We start from the raw sequence: 20,939 nt of genomic DNA, 5'->3' as shown, positions 1-20,939 counted from the left end.
CCTGGGCGCACCTTTCCATTTGTGGTAATAGCTTCTTCTATGTTGTCAGGACCATGCAGTCGTTTCCAATGAAGGCATGCCCAGGTGGTGCAGTATAAATTGCTTTTGTGCAAATGTATGCAAACAGAGCATAATGCACAAATGCCTCAGTCACAAAGGAGCTTTTTGTATTGTCGGCTGACAAAAGACAGTTTTTAAATAATCATACAGGAACCCGACGCAATGACACCACTTACATATTCGTTAGTCCACCAGCCATGCATACTGGCCTGCTGGTGATAAAATAGCTCTGTCCAAGGATTTCCTAATAATGGCATTGATTCTGTTATTATTTCTCAATTATCTTAGCTGCACACCTCAATATATGTTGTCAGGCAACAACCTAGCCATTCATTTAATGATTAAGTACATTAAGTCACATGAAATACATACCCTTGCTTTTCAAACTGTAGATTGGCGTGGCTATCATGCTTCCTGAACGAGGTCTGGTATCGGTCTTCACTGGTCTTAGGTGTCCTTGACTTGGCTGGCTGTCAGCCATCTCACTCTGAAGCTGTGCCAAATCGTGTTCAGAGAAGGAGCGGTCCCTCTTCAGAGGTAATGGGGAACTGGTCACCCTCCGCATCTCTACGCTGGGGGACTCCTCCTCCTGCAAAAATGTAGGGATATTTAATATTTTAAAGCCATATGTCAGGGCTGCAATCTGAGAAGCGTTTTAGAGAGACCAATTCCTAATGGATTTTACTTGATGTGGGTGTACTTTGTTCAGTGCTCCAATACTCAAGAATTGTTAAGTCATTGAGAAAAACATCGTAGTTTTCAACATGTGCATCTTAGGAATCATGGCAGTCACATGATGTGATTGTTAAGCATGGTGAGATTCACACTTTAATAGCATCAGAGGAGCTCCCATTATATGAACTCTACGCATTATAGTGGGATGTATGACACTACAACGCATGCATTTACATTGCATGCCTTTACAACGCAAGTATTACAACGCAGTCCATTACAACGCATAGTGCTTTTGGGCGCTGGATAGTGAATAGTTTAATTTACTATTCCAACTCCAGTCCCCGTGGACACTAGGGAAGGTTATTGGATAGTAAATTAACCTATTCCCTATCCTAGAGCACCCCCCAGAGCAATGCGTTGTAATAGTTTGCGTTGTAAAGGTTGCGTTGTAAAGGCTCTACGATGTAAAAGTTGCGTTGTAAGTGTTGTTCACCATTATAGTGATCATAGCATTATGATCTTAGGAACCCTTGTAATCACATTTATTAATGTATTTTTGCCGACTGATAGCTCCACACCCCCACCTTCCCCTCAGCCAACCCCATCTTCAAAGCTAACCGCATTATCTACAAAGCCATCACGACAACACTCCCGCCTGTTTGGCTGAGGAACTCATGACCTCAAGTGGCTATTGACAAGTAGAAGTGTAAAAAAATATTAAACAGCCTTCTCTACTTATGCACTCAGGATTTGGAACAACATACCTCTATCCATTGCCCTAAGTTGGGAAGCAGCTTGGGGCACCAGAGAGCCTGGCTCCAGGATGGCCGCACTCTAGTGAGGCTCCTTGCGCCTGCACAATTATCTGTACAATATCTGGCACCATCCGTTGTCTAGCATGCTGCCAAAGATTTGTATGGCTACTGCATGACCCATGGGCTGTGCCTGTAGGGTTTATCCAATGTAATATTCCCCCAGCGCTGGGCATCACTCCCATTTTAACCGATGGACAAAATTGCATTGATGAAAATGGCCATATTGCTGAGCTTCTATACGTATTTTGTCCTATTCCAATACCATTAACTCAGCAAATCTACTAAACTATAAACTCGCATTTGATATCACAAGCCTGGGCAGGCAGACAACCACAGGTCCAATGGGAATACTGACGCTACCACATTAACAGGGTGGCTTAGCAGCCCTAGATGTCGAATGCACTTCACACAATTTCGGCATTTCCCTCCTTCATATATGGCACTCCTGGCAATCGAACATGATAGAGCACACCCCATCTTGAAGACAGCCCTGCGGGGACAGATCCCTTGCTACAACCGAACTGAGATTAACACAGTACGCAGTCAGCGTGGGAAAATATTTGCAAGAAACGTACCTCCCTAATACTTTATTCAACTGAACAGGCCCTGAACCTTCTTCCATTATAATAGCTCACAGGCAGTGCAAGCACACTCCGACAGTTTCATAACCGGGGATTGTATACAGTGGGCGACATGGTCCTGTTGAGTTGGTTTATGGAGCACTCAGTGGGGGCGGAAGAGGTGGAGCCTTGTCCACTGGATACTTTCACTTAATACCTACTATGGGTGGTATGTAGAGAAATCTACTCAATGTTCCCACTAGAACCATCAGAGTCAAAAACATTAACATTATTTCTACTCAAAACCCTTGGTAACAAATCTATACTCCAACATTCACCTGAAACTCCCATGCCGAATCCCAGAGCACGATTACAGTGGGAGGAGGACCTAGGATGGGAACTCTCGGACACTGAGTAGGTCTATTGCTGTGGCCAAACCAGGGAACTATTGTCTAATGGCAGACTGCAACTCATTCACTCTAACTACTTCCAGGAAGGCTATCACACTCCTCAAACGCACTAAATCTAAACAGACTCAGAGATCATCCCCGCTGCACCAGATGCAGTATCACAGGTGTGGACTTCCTCCACTCGGTGTGGAGCTGTAGAACTGTAGCAGATTACCGGTGTGAGGTGGGTCCTGCAATGTTGCCCATGACAAACGAAGTGATCAACTTAACCCCAAAAAAGGCATTTCTGGGCTATACCAAAACCGTATTAAATACTGTGAGGTGATTCGTCTCCCTGGTATTGTTGCTGGTGAAGAGGCAGGTATACTGTGTGGGGGGTGACCGCAGTCCCAGAGCTCAAGATTCGCTGTAGATATGGTGCACTGTAATGAACAATTGAAGCTCAACTACACAATGATTCCACAGACCCAGAGACATAAGGACATATGGGGGCTCAGACCTATCAACTAAGTCAAGACACTAGGGATGCAGAATGAGTGGGTCTGCTGGGTGCAGATATACATGTAGCTGTTTTGGTTTGCAACATTGTGGTGCTGGAAAACTGATCTCAACTTCCCTTGGGTGTCACTGAATGGGGTGTTGACCTACACAGAAGATGGAAGGGAAGATTATATAGGTTCTAACTGGGGGAACTGTTGTATTATGGGAGCTCTACCTGCATAAGACTTATGTGGACAGTATAATGTGCTGTACATCAGAGGCTTGTTGCAGGTGTTTGCTTATTTGTTAGTATTGAACCATGTGCTGTACTTGTTCATATGGACATTAAATAAAGACAAAGAAGTTAGGAAATAGCTTCAAACAATATTACATCATGACAACAATCTGTCTGCTATCTTTACTGTGCTCCCCCTCCAATCACTTGTTCATTGTGTCTTTGCCTTTGATCAGGTACAGGGCCAAACTGCCTTTTGGCTAGGTTTGCGCTATCAAATAGCACATACATACATGCCATTGTATAAGAGTTTCCCGATGGATACTTTACTTCATATTTAGTATCCCTTCCACAACAGTTGGGGCTTTGTCAAATCTCTACAACTGAGCACTATTGGAGCTTTCTTACAGAGCCCCAGGAAAGTGAAGTAAGGTCTTTCCACTTTAACTATCATAGACTCCCCAGTGTCTCCTACTATAACCATCCTAACATCAGGTGCAAGTCTGATCCAGGAGGCAGCACTCAACTGGGAGACAGCTTGCATTATTGTAATCAATGATCTGTAAGCTATAAGGGCCCAACACATCATTCTAGACTCACTTTAGAGATTCTAAGCAATGTGAGCATTTAACTTTACAGATATCGATGACTGAGGAATTGACATTTATGGATGGTGTGTTCATGCATGTTTGTGCACCTGTACTAATACTATATTGCATGAACTGCCATAACACACATGAATGTTTATTAAGGGATATCTGTAGCACAGTTCTTGAACAATAAACAAGTTGATCTAGTAAACATGAAATGGCAGCTAAAGCATTCTTCTTTCATGCCACAATAAGCACCACTGTTTAAGCCCTTGGGTACTTCAAATTTTCTTTAGGGTTTCGAGTATGCAGTAAAAAAGCAGTCTTCTAAACAGGCATTAGTAAAGGTAATTGGCCTGGCTTTATTGTGACAATGCAGGCAACAACAGGCACACAGAAATTATGTTTCCATGCAGTAGCATCTTAAAAGCAGACCAACTGGCTTTTCCAATGCTAGGTAGTGTTGTATTTAGTGGTGGTGGTATGGTATGGGTGGTGTGGTGATGGTACAAATGGTGTAATTGGTGGTACTGGTGGTGGTGTTAGAAGTGGAGGTGTTATTAGTGGTTTTGGCGATGGTGGTGTTTTGATGGTTGTCGTGTAGTTGTTGGTGATAGTAATGGTGGTGCTAGTCAGGCTTTCAATACGTACCCAATGAAAAGCCAATAAACTACAATAGTGGTCATGCTGGGCTTGCACACGAGTCATAAAAGTAGCATTCAAAAAATGTCTGGTACTTGCCAAAACACTGAAGAATAGGTGAGAGCCCAATATCCTATACAAGGGGCAGTGAACAGAACACTACTGTGCTTAATTAGTGCTTCTTTAAGAAAAGAGCCTTCATCTTTTTTCTAAACTGCAGGAGAGTTGGGAATTTTCACCAGTCAGAAGCATTCAGGATTACTTATTTGTTGCAGGGCATTCTTGAGGGTAACATAGGCCCTGCAGTGCTGGGGCTCCCACCGCTAAGGGTAGCTCTCACTTTGCTGAACATTTTTCTGCAGGAAACTAGGTGGTATATGTTAGTGGTTTCTCACCAGTTCTTCAGGTGGTGGTCACTCTACATGTTTATCCCACTGAGTGAATTCTACAGTCTTAAGTGCTTGAAAAGAACTGGAACAGGATAGTTCTTCCTATCTTGGTAATGCATTTTGGTACAGACCCGATTAACAAACAGGATGTGGGCTCTTACTTCTGAGATGTTCATCTCCTCCATCTCTGCAAGTGTAGGTGCCTTGAGCAGGACTCTGGGCAGTTGCCGATAACTACCTGGCTCGGATAGCGAAAGGTTTATGCAGGATGTGGACTTGGTGTCAGCTGTACAGGCATTCACGATGCAAGGCAAAGAACCGAAACCTGTTGAAAGAAGATCAAATAGCCATGAGAAAAAAGAATACAAGCAGGTGTCTGGAAATGTATACCTAACTAGTTCTGCTACTATAGGTCAGTATTGACAAGCTATCAGTGTAGAGATTTCCAATGTCAGAACTAGTGTTACCCAATAACAGCTCTGACACTGAGACTGTGATTAAGCTGAGAATCCTTGGACTCCTAGACAAAAAGGCAAAAGTCTTTACCTTTAAGAACTATTCAGTCATACTTTGCACACTGACCGCTTTCTCAATGCATGTATCATCTTCTTTTCTACCACAAGAGCTACAGACAAGTCTGCCACAGAAAATCAACTCTGCTTTGGGGACTGCTCTACAATCTGCTGCCTGGACCTAAACACATCTCTGCTGGTGCATCTCAGTTCTTATCTGTCACACCCTCTTCTGTTCCAATAAATAGATTGTAGGCAGTATTCAAAAGTTTGCGACATCATGTAAACATAAATTTCATATGAAGTTAAAGTTCTATGTAAAGCACTTTAACACCAAGTAGGCAACAGGGGCTGTGGAAAAACGTGGAAATAAAAAATAGGGGCAGGTTCTATCCAGTTGTTATGAGTATTCCTGTGAAGTACAACACTCATAATCTGAAACTTATCCAAGTTTACTTTGAAACTAGCAACTGCCATAGATATCTTCAAAACATCAATCACCTATGGTACTATGGTTTCTCAGGGTCAATATTATGGCATCTATAAAAATTTATTTTTGGTCTACCCTGGGACACAGTCCACCTTAGTGGCCACGGCTCATGGTTCACTGCAACCGGCCTGCCATGCATGGGGCAGAATCAGACACTCCCCCGCACGTCGCCCCCCACCCCCCGAGACGGCTTCCCAACCACCCACATGACGTGGTCAGGGGCAAGACCCACCCCAAGCAGACCCCACCACTGCCCTCTGCAGGCACAAGCACCCTCCGCTTACCCCTAGGAGATTGGAGGCCCGGTCTGTTGTCATAGCCATCTCTCTCCTGTTGCCCTTCTCTTTGCGAGGGTGTGATCCCTCCCACACCAGGGGGTGCTACAAAGGCCCCCAGGGTCACCACCTCAATCTCCAGCATGGGCCCTGCAGTGTTTTCTTCCTCGGTCTCCCCGGGGCCATTGGTGCCCACTCGGCGCTCGTGTCTTTTTTGCAGGGTTCTCCGGGGCCCTCTGCAGGCCGTCCCTGCCTCTGGGACCCCAGCCCCTCAGACTCTGGTGGTGTCCGTTCTCCCCACGCAGGCCCGTTTGTTGCCCACTGTGGGGGCTGCCAGAGCCTGCACCCGGCTGCTAGTGCAAGGCTGCTCGGTCCTCCAAGTTACACGGCCATGGGCACTGCCATCTTATCCAGCCCGTGCTGGGAGCAGGCCATCAGCAACACACATCTTGTGGCCCTCATGGACCACCCGGCCTGTGTCACCACTCACACCAGGGCCCCATAACATTCCGGTTTCACCACCAGCCCGCCATTCACCTGGGGAGCTGCAGGATCACTGCCTACACGGCCGTGCATTGGAGCTGAGGGCTCACGTGGCCATTTTGTCTCCTGCCAGTTCCACTCCTCGTTATTTTTTAGTTAAAGCAACCCAGGTGTACAGCCATGTCATGCACTCTCAATTTGTCCTTCCTTTTACATAAGCCTTTTAGCTAAAGACCTACTTATCGCATGAGGAATCAACTTATTTATTTATTTTTATTTATAAAGTTTTGTATAGCCCGAACATGACCAGTAGGGGTATCAGAGCGCTTTACGGGGGAGAGTGAATAAACCAGTAAAAGACACAGTAATAAAGTGTGGTTACGACATAAATACAATCATAGAAGAATAAACAATTGAGGAGCGTGACCTCCCTAGGATATCAGAACGAGGTAGTCGTGATCAACAGAATAAGAGTACAAAGAGGTAAGGTCGATTGATATATGGTATGGTGAAGAATTTTAGGCCAACCATTTATTTATCAGGAATGTTTTCACTTCTAATTTGAGGGAGGCGGTAGAGGGAATCAGATGGATTTCATTTGGAAAAGAATTCTGTTTTGATGGCGTTAAGTTTGAGATGGTTGAGCGCAAGCCAGTTCTGAGTATTTTGTAGAATAACGTTGAGGGTATTGGGGTCATCAGGGGGGGAGATTTTCAGGTACAGTTGTCTGTCATCTGCACACAAGTGATAATGAATGTTGGAGGATGCTAAGGAGTCTGCTAAAGGTTCCATGAATAAGTTGAAGAGAATGGGAGAGAGGGAAGATCCCTGTGGGACTCCCAGAGTGACCGTAGAGGGCTTCGACAGAGAACGCTTGACCTTGATTCTTTGGGTTCTGTTATGGAGAAATAAAGTAAACCATTGAATGAGGATCCCTAATAACCCCATCCTTCTTTCAGGTAGGTTTAGAAGGTTGACGTGTTTCACAGTGTCAAATACTGAGGATAGGTAAGATAAGACAGTTCATTCTGATCCAACATTGACAGAACGTCATCCACTATGTGTGTGAGTGCTGTTTCTGTGCTGTGATCTTGGCGGAAACCAGACTGGTAGTGGTCTAGGAGTTGGTACTGATCTATGTGATTACAGAGTTGGATCTGTACACATTTCTCGACAAACTTCGCCAGAGTGGGAATGTCGGAGATTGGACGGAAATTGTTTAAGTTTGCGCCATCTGCTGTTGTTTTTTTTTTAGGATGGGGGTTACCTGTCCTACTTTTAGACAATCAGGGAGGGTGCCTTGAAAGGGAGAGGCATTTACAATCTTAGTCCTTGGAAGGAGGATAGACAATTTTAAAGATAAAAGGAGGTAAAGGGTCAATGAAGTGATTAGATGGTGTCAGCACTGTGACCAATTAGTAAATGTCACTTTCCTTGAGGGGTGAATGTGTGCCAGGAGGCATTGTTTTTAGGGGAGAGCTCAGGGTGACCGATAGGGATAGCAGACTATGATGGATGACTAATGGTGGGTAAGTTAGATGGTATCAGCTCACTCAGTGTCTGTAACTCCTTTTCAAGTCATTTTCAATAATGACTGATTTTTCCATTAAGAAGGAAGCAAATTATTTGCAATTAGAAGGCTTGTTGGAACCAACACCGGGAAAGTACGGTTGGTTGCTGGATTGTTGCTCGACAATTTCAAAAAGTTTTTGTGCCGATTTCTGGCTTGGACCAGTTACTTATGGGCTGCACTGCAGCTACCGTGCGTACTTGAAGAGCCTTCACTACTTTCTCAGTTGCACTTCATGGAAGCGCCACCTTTGTACATTCTGTGGCTCCCAAATCGTGTTTGTTTTCTTGTGTGCTTCTGGCATCTCTATACCCGCAGGCGGCTGCAGATAAAATTCATGGCGGTACCTGGGGAAAGCTTGACTACATGCATATAGGATCATTTGAGGTCAGTAAGCCCAACCGCAGACTTCACATAGGTGTTCCACGGTCTTCACTTCACCACGACTCACCACACATCTACTCATTCTTTCAGACACACTTGCTGGGATTTCAATATCTTCCCTCTCACCGTACTAGAAAATACTGTATAATATGATGCATTTAGTGGCCTAGAGGAGCCAATCCAGTCTTCTTGCCAATTAATATCCATAAAATCCGCACACATTCATGCCAGGAATTAATTCCGTATCTTCAAGTCTGCACATAAAATCATTCATAACCTGTTTCGCCACCAATTCCAATACTTTATATCTCAACAGAGCTATTAGTCCAGGGAACGGGACCTGAAAACATCTGTTAGTTCTTTCTTGGCTCATCGGTGACCTGGAGAGGCGCATGCATTTCAGAAGTGACTATTTACATATAATTCTCTGATATAATCAGAAATGTACCCAACCTAGGGAAAATATGTCTTACCTCCATCTTGTAATTTATAGTCTTCAAATGAATCACCGAACCAAGTGCCCTTGGAAGCTACACTAGTTACAGAAGCAGGGTGCCCACAATTTCCATTGTTTTCCCATTAGTCAGCCTACCTTTCCCACTCTTGTGGTGTGCTTCTACAGGGCGAAGTTTCCGCTCTTGTTTGATTTCTTCCAGAATCTTTTCATGAAGGCTCCTCTGCTTCAGAGGCATAGGCTTCAGACTCCTTTCTGATACCTAAAGGCATTGAAGTGCAAATGGGTAAATGTTTATGTTGAACACTTATGCGTTGAAACGCCATTTGATTCAATGAATTGTCTCTTACAATTTCAGGGCAGATCTCTTAGATTAGTCATTGTGGTCCTTTATGGCAAAGGGCATTTCAACTGGTTGGGGAAATTCCTAGAGTTGGCTTGTATTTACATGGTGTTGAGATTAGGTAGAGGAGGCCCATGTGGTTTACTCTGTTTAAGGTTGTTTTAGGTTCATTGGACATATTCCTAGAACTTCACTGTGTTTAATGAGTCTTCAGGCTAAGTACAAGAAACTGAAAACAGCCACATAAACTGTTGTTCCCGATTGACAATGTCAGGATCTTTGGATTTCTTGTAGCACCAATGTCACTATGAAAGACAAAGGAAGTCTAAAAGATGAGTATATATTTACCACAAATGTATGCCATATCGCATTGGATGAGTGTAAGGAGCATGACCAATGTAAATAGTGTGAAAGTTGAAACTTTGTAGATATTGACAAACATTTGCACTGTGTTTCTCAAACATCTGTATGTTTCTAGTAAATTTACTTCTGTAGTAGGGGATCTCTGTGTATAGTCATAATCTAGTGAATAGTCCCGCTCATGTGCGGGGACCCCGGAGCAATCAAAAATAATCTCTTAAGCTGTCTTCTGTGCAGTCCTGCATAGACACTTAAGAGAGAATTAAAGACAAATAATACAGCCTGTACCTGTAAGGCTACACTGTCCAGTACTTCAACTAGAAATGCAAAGGATATTCCACCAATATCATATTTAGCACAGTCTTCCCAGTTTCACCCATAGAGAAACTTCCCCCTTCACAAAATCCTTGGAATGATAGAGATGAAGGGAGGGATAGACAAGCCCCCCATAGGCTGCCATTATGTGGCTTAAAAAGGAATACCGTGCCTTTAAGGAAACTTTCCAGAACGCTCGGTATCCCAGAATGCACAGCAACTCCCTCCACTTTCAGTTCTTTTTTCCGGCTCCTGCTAGCAGGACCCTGGAGCATTGAGCTCTCCCGTTTTTGGGTGTTTTGTCTAATTTTTTGCACTTTTCAAGTGTTTAGAGTGTTTCACTTGACGTGTTTTTGCTCCTTCTTCCCTTTGGAGTTTTCTGGTGAGTTTGGCCACTCTTTTGTCAGATATGCCTTCCTTATTTGACAAATGCCCTGAGTGTGCCAGGAAGAAGGCCAAATCTGATCCACACAGGGTGTATATACTCTGTCTCCCTTCTTCTCATGTCCGTGTGGATTGTGAGATCTGCCAGCAGTTCTCCAACAGGACCCTGAAGGACAGAGAGAAGACTCGGCTCCGAGGACTGGAGCAAAGAAGACAGCAAGATCAAGGTGGGTCTGGGCATGGAGAGGCCTCTTCCTCTGCCCTTACTTCGGCCTCTGGGGGGCTCCTCAGGAAAGAGAAGGCCAGAAAACGACCCAGGTCTCCGTCGACGTCGATAGCCTCGACGTCGGCGTCGAGAGGGATGACCACCGTCTGCTCCCCGTCTCCCCAGGGCTCTGGGTCGAAGGGACTTCGCCGTTCAACGTCGAGGGGAGGTCGACGTCGAGGACCGCTTCGTCATCGAGACGCCATTGACGTCGTGAAGGGTCTGGAAGGCACCGGCGCTCGCCGTCGAGGCGACACTGCCGTTCGGCGTCTACTCGACGTTCGTCGTCGAGACGAAGATCATCGACGTCGAGACGAAGATCTTCGACTTTGAGAAGAGGACGATCATAGACATCGAGAAGGCGATCATCGACATTGAAAAGACGATCGATGCCGAGACGCTTGACGTCGAAGAGGAGGTCAGCGTCGAGAAGGAGAAAATCGACGTCTAGGGGCGTTCTAAGACCAGGACGGAGTCCCAGGGCTCTGTAGTCAGCCTTTCCTCGGCTTCCACGAGCCCATGGTTGCGGCGGCGCCGTCGGTCGTCCACGAGGAGGTCGGCCTCTAGGTCACCCCCATCAAGGCCGGCGCAGAAAAGAAGAAGAGTGGTAGAGTCTCCGGGCTCGGAGTACTCCCAGGCCTTTTTGCCCTCATGGCCCAGGACGCCCACGCCTCCCCCGTTGCCCAAGGACCCTCCTCCGCGTAATCCTACGCCTCCACCGCCTCCTGTCCCTCCCCATAAACCTCCTCCTCGCTCCAGACGGAGGGACAGATCCAGAAGTGGCCGTCGTTCTTCCACACGGTCCAGAAGGCACCACAGGAGGGACAGGTCTAGGTCCTGCCACCAGGCTGCAAAAGAAATACAGGGCCCCGGACTCAGACCCGGCGTTCCTTCGCTCGGACCCTGTACCGGACTCGGTGATAGTGATGGTGGTGAGAAAACAGCACTTCACCGCCCCGTCGTCGACGGTGCCTCCTGACAAGGAGAGCCGCTGGATGGACTCGGCCAGCAGGAAAGTCTGTGGTACGGCCTCCACTTCTATGAAGGCCGTGAGTGCCTCGGCTCTGTTGCGTCTGACGTCGCTGAAGCCGGAGGTGCAGCAGAGGGTCGCCAACCTACCGTTTTCAGGAGCGACCCTGTTCGGCAAACATGCGGATGAGGAGATGGCCTGCATGAAGGCGGAGGCTGAAACCCTGAAGGCTGTCGGGTTGGAAAAGCCGACGGAACAGAGGAAGACCTTCCGCCCGTTCCAGAGGCGTTACGGTGCGAAGGGCAGAGGGCAAGGTCGGCAGGCTGGACAGCAGCAACACCAGCAGCAACAGTACCAGCGGCGGCCGTTCCAAAAGCGCCAGAGGGGCAGAGGTGGTCAGCAGTCCTCCTCCGTGAACAAGGGCCCGGCCAGGTCTAAGCCCTGAGGCGCTACTTCCCCCTCTTCCGTTACCCGCTCCGGTGGAGGGAAGCATACAAAATTACTAGGCAGAGTGGAAAAAAATTACTCAGGACAAGTGGGTGCTGAATATTGTTTGCAATTAATACATTCTTCGTTTTCTCAGCCCGCCTCCAGCACTTCCACCGGTTTGCTCGCAGTTCCAACTGCACGAGCTCCAGGCGGAAGCAGATACCCTGTTAAGAAAAAGGGCGATAGAAGACGTCCCTCTGTCTCAAAGGGGAAAGGGTCTTTACTCACGCTTCTTTCTGGTGCGCAAGAAAGACAAGAACGAGTTCAGGCCCATTCTGGATTTGCGGCAAGCAAACAAATGGATTCGCAGGGAAAAGTTTCACATGCTGTCTTTGCACCAGATTTACCCTCAGCTGCAAAGGGGAGACTGGCTTTGCGCGATAGATCTGCAGGATGTGTACTTCCATGTGCCCATTGCACGGAAACACCGGAAGTTCCTGCGCTTCCAAGTAGGCACCAATCACTACCAATACACCGTACTCCTGTTTGGACTGAAGTCTGCGCCCAGGACTTTTTCAAAGTGCATGGCAGTGGTGGCTGCACACCTGAGAAAGAACAAGGTGTTTGTGTACCCCTACCTGAACGATTGGTTGATCAAAGCCTCCACCTTCCAGGAAGCGCAATTGCACTTCAACAGGACGGCCGTTACGTTGACACAGCTGGGGTTGCACATAAACATGTCCAAGTCTGTCCCGACTCCGGTCCAGTGCCTACAGTACTTGGGAGCCTCCATCAATACGCTGTCAGCAAGCGTGCCTCCTTCGGAGGAGAGACGCTTATCGCTCCTTCGGAAGGCTCAGGCTCTCATAGCTGTTCCATCTGCAACAGTGAGGATGGTGTCTTCGCTACTGGGGTTGATGGCCTCTTGTATCTTCCTCACTCCACATGCACGCCTACACATGCGGCCGCTCCAGGAATGTCAGGAGGATCAGTGGGACCAGAGGCGAGGGAGCTGGGACGACAGGATACGACTGTCTCTGCACGCTCAGCAGTCCCTGAGATGGTGGTGTTCGGCAGCGAACCTCCTCAAGGGGGTTCCGTTCCACAAGGAAGGACATTCCCACTCAGACTATCATGACGGATGCTTCTCTCCACGGCTGGGAATCGCATTCCGGACAGTTACAGATCCAAGGAACGTGGTCCCCGACGGAGTCCACGTACCACATCAATTTCCTGGAACTCAGAGCTGCTCACTTGGCGCTGAAGGCCTTTTGTCCGTCTTTCCAGACCAACTCTCTGCTTGTACAGACCACGATGTATTACCTCAACAAGCAGGGGGGCTCGAGATCGCGCACACTGTCACAAGAAGCGCAGGCAATCTGGCACTGGCTGCTAGCCAGAGGACTGACGATAACGGCTACCTATCTGCCAGGTGTGCAGAATGCTCAGGCGGACGCACTCAGCAGACTGATCCAGGAAAACCACGAGTGGGTCATAAACGACGAAGTGCTCAAAGACGTCTTCGCCAGGTGAGGCACTCCAGACGTGGATCTGTTCGCCACCGCCGACAACAGCAAATGCCGAGACTTCGCATCCAGGTATTACCAGCAAGGGACTCTGGGAAATGCGTTATGGATCAACTGGTCGAACAGCTTTCTGTACGCTTTTCCGCCCATTCCCCTGATTCCGGCGGTGCTCATCAAGCTGTCCCAGTCCAGGGTGCGGATAATCCTCATTGCTCCGGAATGGCCCACACAGTGGTGGTTCACGGACCTGCTGCACCGGTCTCTCCTTCCTCACATACGACTGCCGTGCCGGCCGGACCTTCTCACAAAGTTCAGGGGGCAGATGGTGCACCCCAACCTCTCGTCTTTGAGTTTAGCGGCATGGCTCCTGAGATAGTGTAATATGGTCATTTGAATCTTCCTGAAGATTGTATGGACATACTGAAGGAGGCTAAGCGTCCTTCCACTAGGACTTCCTATGCTTATAAGTGGAAGAGGTTCTGCATCTGGTGCACGTCCAAGAACTATGATCCGACGACATGCAAGGAAGATGTCAACCTTCTAATATCTTTTGCATTTGGCGCAGTCTGGCCTTAATTTCCATTCTATTAAGGTTCATCTCGCTGCACTGACTGCCTACAGGAAATGCCCTTCACAGACATCCTTCTTCCAGATTCCTGTGATAAAGGATTTTTTGGAAGGCTTGAAGAAAGTGTTTACTCCTGTTCGGCTTCCTTCGCCTTCGTGGGAGCTGAATGTGGTGCTTTCTAGGCTGATGAAGGACCCTTTTGAACCCATTCATAAGGCCTCGCTGCAGCACCTGTCCTGGAAGGCGGCGTTCCTCGTGGCCATTACATTTGGCCCGCAGGGTGAGTGAAATAGGCATTGTGTTGCCAGGAACCTTATACTGTATTTCATGCTGCTAAGGTTGTAATGCGTACTCACCCTAAGTTCCTTCCTAGGTGATTTTTGATTTTCATGTTAACCAGACTATTACGTTGCCTACGTTTTTTCAGAATCCTTCCACTCCAGCGGAAAGGTCTCTTCATTCCCTGGATGTCAGAAGGGTTTTGAAATTCTATCTGGATAAGACCAAGGATATTCGTAGGTCAGACCGACTGTTTGTCAACTATGGGTCTTTCAGGACTGGTCTTGCTACCTCTAAGCAGTCCATCTCAAGGTGGATTGTGTCCTGCATCCAGTTGTGTTATCAAAAGGCTAATAAGACCTTAGGAGGTAAGCCTAAGGCTTATTCCACCAGGGGCAAAGCGGATACAACGGCTTTGCTACGTAATGTTCCCATTGCAGAGATCTGCAGGGCTGCCACGTGGAAGTCGGTCCATACGTTTGCCAAGCATTACTGTCTGGACTCTGATGCCAGAGTAGATGCTCAGGTTGGGCAGGCTTTGTTACGAAATCTGTTTGCACATAAGCGGTGTTGTCCTTTTCCTCCACCGCCGGTTTGGTTGTGGGGATGGGCTTGCCATTCTATTCACTAGATTATGATTATACACTGAGATCCTCTACTACAGAAGGAGTAGTTTCTTACCTGTAACTCCAGTTCTGTAGTAGGGGTATCTCTGTTATAGTCATAAGCGCCCGCCCTCCTCCCCGGTGGAGAAAAGGATGAAATACTGAATGCTACAGGTCTAGCTTTATACACCTCCAAAAAGAACTGAAAATGGAGGGAGTTGCTGTGCATTCTGGGATACCGAGAGTTCTGGAACGTTTCCTTAAAGGCACGGTATCCCTTTTTAAGCCACATAATGGCAGCCTATGGGGGGCTTGTCTGTCCATCCCTTCCTCTCTATCATTCCAAGGATTTTGTGAAGGGGGAAGTTTCTCTATGGGTGAAACTGGGCAGACTGTGCTGAATATGATATTGGTGGAATATCCTTTGCATTTCTAGTTGAAGTACTGGACAGTGTAGCCTTACAGGTATAGGCTGCATTATTTGTCTTTAATTCTCTCAAGTGTCTATGCAGGACTGCACAGAAGACAGCTTAAGAGATTATTTTTGATTGCTCTGGAGTCCCCGTACATGAACGGGACTATTCACTAGATTATGACTATACACAGAGATCCCCTACTACAGAACTGGAGTTACAGGACAGAAACTGCTCCAACTTAATGCTGCACAAGTAAACAGTGGATAATTTGTGGAGCAGGGCTTAGGACACCTCCATTTTTTTTAATGTGTGAAATTGCGTTGAAAGTCATTTTCTTCTTGGAAAAAAGTAAAGTTTCACATTTACCGTAGCCCCAGTCCTGCAGAAATTTCACAGTGGTGTAATTGCTGGGATATTGGGTTGTTGATCTGGGCAACTTGATGTCAGTTAGGAGGAGAACCAGTAAAAGAATGCATCCCCAAATTCCATGTATGATGATGTAATGCTCATTGGACCTTGGTCATTGGTATTAAAGGTGGGCAATAGATCAAGCATGAGTTTGAGGTGGAGGTGCTGTTGTTTGGTGCAGGGTATGATCGATGACCGGGACTGTGAGGTACTCGTGCCATTGCATGGTTTGAAACCCTACTGTTAATCGTGTGGAAGTAACTGGCGTTAATTTGACCTCATAGAGCGATAACAACTTCTCTCTTGGTTTCTCTCTGGGGAACGGTACATGCCTGATGGATTGGCAGCGGGTATTGTTGACTGAATAGAGGTTGCTGTATAAGGAGTCCCTGTCCAGTTTTACATGTGTATGAAAGATGTCTTGTGATAGTACGTTGACAATATTGAGAAGCAGTGTTTGTGTTTGTCTGACGAGAGAGACTTCACAGTGATGGAAACTGGAATAATATTGTGAACATCACGGCATAGTCTAAATGTGTGCCTTTGGCAATATTTTTAGCTTTAATCAATATAAACAATAACAGGAATTTTGCAACAGTAAATGCAACAATTCATATATATTAATCGACATTTATATCTCAATGAGTTTTAATTTTTCATCAAGACACATTGCCAGATTATTACATTAGATGGATGAATTAATTTATTGGTCCTGTGTTTGTATATTGATTTTGATTATATTTAGTAAGGAGCTATCACAAAACCTTTCATTATCACGCATTATTTGATAATATTTCATAGATGCAAGATGATCTTGAGGTTATGTCACCGACATATGCTGGAAGTTGAAGCGCCAGTGATACTGGACATTAGCATTAGGTGCCTGTACCCTCATTGGTTCATTGTTCTATTACATATATAACTTGTGAAATGAAATTCTTGACGTGTGGCGTTATCATTAGATGGGAGATTTATCAGGGCATCCATTTGTGTTAGAACCCGATTCCTTAAACTGGTGGTTTCAAGCCAGTTGCTTACACAAAAGTTCAGTAAATCTGTAAGTTGTGTGAATTTCTCTGCTGGCATGTTACCTTGGGTTATGGAAGTGGCTTTTCCAAAGGATTGGTTTGGGAACAGGTAACACAAGTATGGTGAACAATCATATATTCATAAGATTATTGCTATTGACAAACATTTGCTAATACCATCGCACATTTATGCACTACAAAGCTTACATCTAAATAAAGTAGGTGCACGTGATTAAGGTAGTGTGTGAGAGTGTAATGGGGAACATTTCTTCATGAGTAAAATAGTTTCTATGATAGAAAGGAAAGTTTTAAAATTGTGTGAATTATGCAGATTTTGCTAACATTAAGCTTGCAGAGTTTGAATTCTCCTTAGAAACCACAGGAGTAGGGTTGTTGAAACAGGTATAAGCATGCAAATATACAAAACAATTCCACAATGCAATGTAGAGAAGTAGGTCAGCACAATGTGCATTTTTGACTTCTCTTTAATACTTCAATACTCAGCAAATATGAATGTGTCCAAAATTACTCCTTTTGTTGCATTTAGTTTCCAAAAACACTGCCTCGTCTTACGTGGAAACAGATGTTTCTTAAACTATGGGTTTGGGGCGATATGTGACCAATTTTTGAAAAATATACTACCTCACTGTGATGAAAGATTTTATAGAAAGGGGAAGGAATAACTTTCCAAGCCCCACCTTTACCCCTGGCCCCCCTTGCTAGTCTCTACCAAACACAACCTTTCAAAGATGTAAAAAGCCTACCGGTTTGAGAGGTGGTCGAGACCTTATAAAGTCCAAAATGAGTTCATGGGCATCTTTCTTCACTTTTGGAGGGATATCACCATCCACCTGTGGAATGAGAGAGTACAGATGAGGTTTAGCTTAAAGAAGAAACCGAGAAATATCCCCCTGTGGATGAGAGAGTACAGCTGAAGTGTGGAATAGAGAAAGGATTGGGAAATCATCTTCTTTTTGAACTATAGATGTTACTGGCCTTTCCAAAAGTACATGACCAGATTTGACTAAAATGCATTATATCACATCAAACAGAACTTCTCTTAAAGTCCCCTCTCTCCCCCAAACATCCCCCCCCCAATCCTCCGCAGGCTCTAACACCTTCTTTGTAGGATAAATCGAACAGTGCTGTGTCGACGTAATAGATCAAAAGACAGTAATGCAAGCAGAGCATACACAGGGCACAATCCTTCAGCCATTCAGCAACTTTCGGTGCTCTCGACAACATCCACCCTATTACTACCCTCTGCTTTGCTAGCACCAGCCCCAGAATAAGGAAATTTCTACTTAATTTCTTCTTCTTCCTATTAGGGAAAATAATCTTTCTTATGACAAAATACAGGTGAGTTTTTGGATCAGATAAGTGACAAGGAACATCACCTCTGGTACGAGAGAGTATGGTTCAGGTCCGCAACAGGAAATGACCTTGGGACATAAAGGAGTGTGGAGAAGGAAAGAAGAAGACCTGGGAAAAGAAGACCAGAAAAGGGGAGAGGAAGCGGCTCAGATGGAGGGAAAGATATAAAATGATGAGGGCAATGTACGGAGAAAGAAAATGTGTGTTTGAGGAAGAATACAGTGATGGAGAAATAAGTAAACGAGGAGAGACTGTAGATCTGGGGGGAGCTGTACAACAGGACTAAAAGAGTTAAAACGCTTAGATGAGTAAAGGGTTGGATGCTACGGGCAAAGAGTGATGTAATTGTTAGCAAGGTGTGTTTTGTTGACTCAGGCTGATAATCAAACAGCATCAAATGAACTGATATGTGGTCACGTGCAAATTATTTGTAAAATCAGGGCCAGCATGCACAAACACTGATAATGTAATCTGAGCAAGTCATAAACGGGACAAGGGCCAGGATGATGCAATAAGGAAATAGAAATGGCACAGCTTTCATTTCATTAGCTCAGCTTGAATTGAATTGATGGAAAGCAGAACTATTGAGCAGTCCCTACTTCTTTCATCAACGCGTTTCATTACCTGCAATGACTGTATGTGGTGGTAGTGGACCCAAATGGGCCAATCACTGCACCCCACAAATTGACCTTTTATGAATCACTTAGTTATTGAGAAACATTCCCAGACGAATTGTAGCTATAGAGGTGCTATCGCAGTTCTGACACCCTACCACCAAAGGTGACTGTTGTCCATTAGATACCTAATGTCAAACCAATACGCATTCAAATAGAACTGCATTCAGCACCCTCGTAGACAATTAGTACAACCATGAAAAGTCATGGATATTTCTAAGCATGAGGACAATATTAAACAATCCTTATAGAAAAACATGCACATAAATTTCCCTAGTGAACAAAAATAACACAAGACCCTATTGTTATACTCCAAGCTTTTCAGTGTTGGTTTATTCTGTATTCTGAGGAACTCTGTATTTGATGCAGTAATAATCATGCGAGCACAGGTAACAGTGTATTAAGAAAATATAATATTTCTACATTTCATAAAGTATTAAGTCCAGCACGAACAGACAAAGCTTTAATGCACATGTCGTTCTCTTACGCCCCTTACTTTATGGCGAATCAGAGATGGGGCAATTGTAAGTGGAGAGACTACTGTCAGGATAAGGAAGTCAATTAACAGAGATTATGTTACGTATTAGAGAGTTATGGTTTGAAACTTCTGTGTCTGAACCTGAGGAACTAGTCTGTCAATTTAAAAGGGACACTATGGATTATTTTTCTACAAATAAAACCATTAGGAACATGATATGGAAATAATGCAAGGATGTGGATTCTGATAGGTTTCCTCACTCCAATCAAAGAGATGCCCTGTAGAACATTTTTAAACAGAACTTCTATCATTTCCAAAAGTGAATTCTATTTTTGCAGTTATAGCTGCCGTTCCCTTTAATGCATCTGAAAAATCTACTCCTTATGATCCAGGGGGTAACAAAGTTGTAGCAAGTTGAAAAGTATAATATTCAGCTATGAACATTTTTATGCTTGCTGGATCTTACAGTGCATGTGCAAGTCATATTATATTGAATGGTTTCCAAATTCTTTGAGTCAGTGCAATAAAGGAAAGGCCGTTAGTACATTTTAGCTTCATTGGAGTTAGGCACAATATTCTTGCTTACACTAGCTTTGATGATCTTTGGTCGATAGCAAGTGCTTCAGGGACTGGAATTGCTTCTCAGAGACATTTATGATTAAAGTCCTGGCAGATGCAGGCAAATAAAAAATCTCTAATTACAATTCTTCTGTACTTTGGTCCAAAGGTACTTAAACAACTGCAGAAGAAAAAGGTGATTGCAGCCATGTAACTATCGACAAACCAGAGAAAATTAGAGACAATCCCATCTGCATCAGTTCGAAGGCAATCTGAGCCGCCTTTGCTTGGAGAGATCATGGCAGCCTGCCATTGACCTCAATGTTTGCTTCTGGGCGCTGATAATTTCCCAGGAACCCCCATTCAAATAGGTCTGCAAGCCCTGCTGTAAGCAGCACTTCCACCTTGTCAAACGCCTTATCAGCTTTGACAGGAGGACAGTTCCCCTCAAAATATTTCTGGACACAATATGCAGAATTGTTTTGTATCGGCACTGGACTACCTATCCTTAATAAAACTTGCCTGAATAGGCTTAATCAAGCCAGGAAGAATGCTTTCTAACCTCATCACTAGTATTTTGGATAAAAAGAGCACCAATCAGATTAAGGAAGAATATCTGTTTTCTATGTATGAGATTTGAACACCTCATTCATATTTGGGACTAGAGCCGCTGGGAGCAGAGCCGCCCCAGATAGTACCTCTTTGAATAGTTTGGGTGTAGTTTTCAGCACTAGTAAGCTAAAGACCCTAAAGAAGCCAACTAAGAGCCCAACTGAGCTCAGTGACTTAGAAGATATACAGCTCTTATAACCTTTAGCGCCACATCTTTAGATTTTGAGGCCTCCAGAACCTTTATGTTCATATCTGGGATCATCGGCATCTTTCACTAAACCTTCGGCAGAGTATAGTCCTATGAAAAATGCTGGAAGCTGTGT

The 20,939-nt window shown here is 45.2% G+C and overlaps 1 protein-coding gene across 1 annotated transcript in view; it reads right to left on the bottom strand.

Annotated features, from left to right (window-relative positions):
- The window catches only part of SPIRE2 (spire type actin nucleation factor 2), a 230,843-nt gene that overhangs the window by 41,117 nt on the left and 168,787 nt on the right, over nucleotides 1-20,939 (bottom strand). The window contains exons 6-9 of the mRNA XM_078670918.1: nucleotides 17,685-17,771; nucleotides 9,163-9,286; nucleotides 5,018-5,181; nucleotides 433-649 (exon numbers count right to left, since the gene is read on the bottom strand). Of these exons, the coding sequence (XP_078527044.1) occupies nucleotides 433-649; nucleotides 5,018-5,181; nucleotides 9,163-9,286; nucleotides 17,685-17,771 (592 nt within the window). The remainder of the gene's footprint in view (nucleotides 1-432; nucleotides 650-5,017; nucleotides 5,182-9,162; nucleotides 9,287-17,684; nucleotides 17,772-20,939) is intronic.

The sequence above is a fragment of the Lissotriton helveticus genome, chromosome 12, assembly GCF_964261635.1.
Source record: "Lissotriton helveticus chromosome 12, aLisHel1.1, whole genome shotgun sequence".
Lineage (NCBI taxonomy): Eukaryota > Metazoa > Chordata > Amphibia > Caudata > Salamandridae > Lissotriton > Lissotriton helveticus.
The sequence above is the reverse complement of the archived record's forward strand: the minus strand, read 5'-3'. Positions and strand labels throughout refer to the sequence as shown.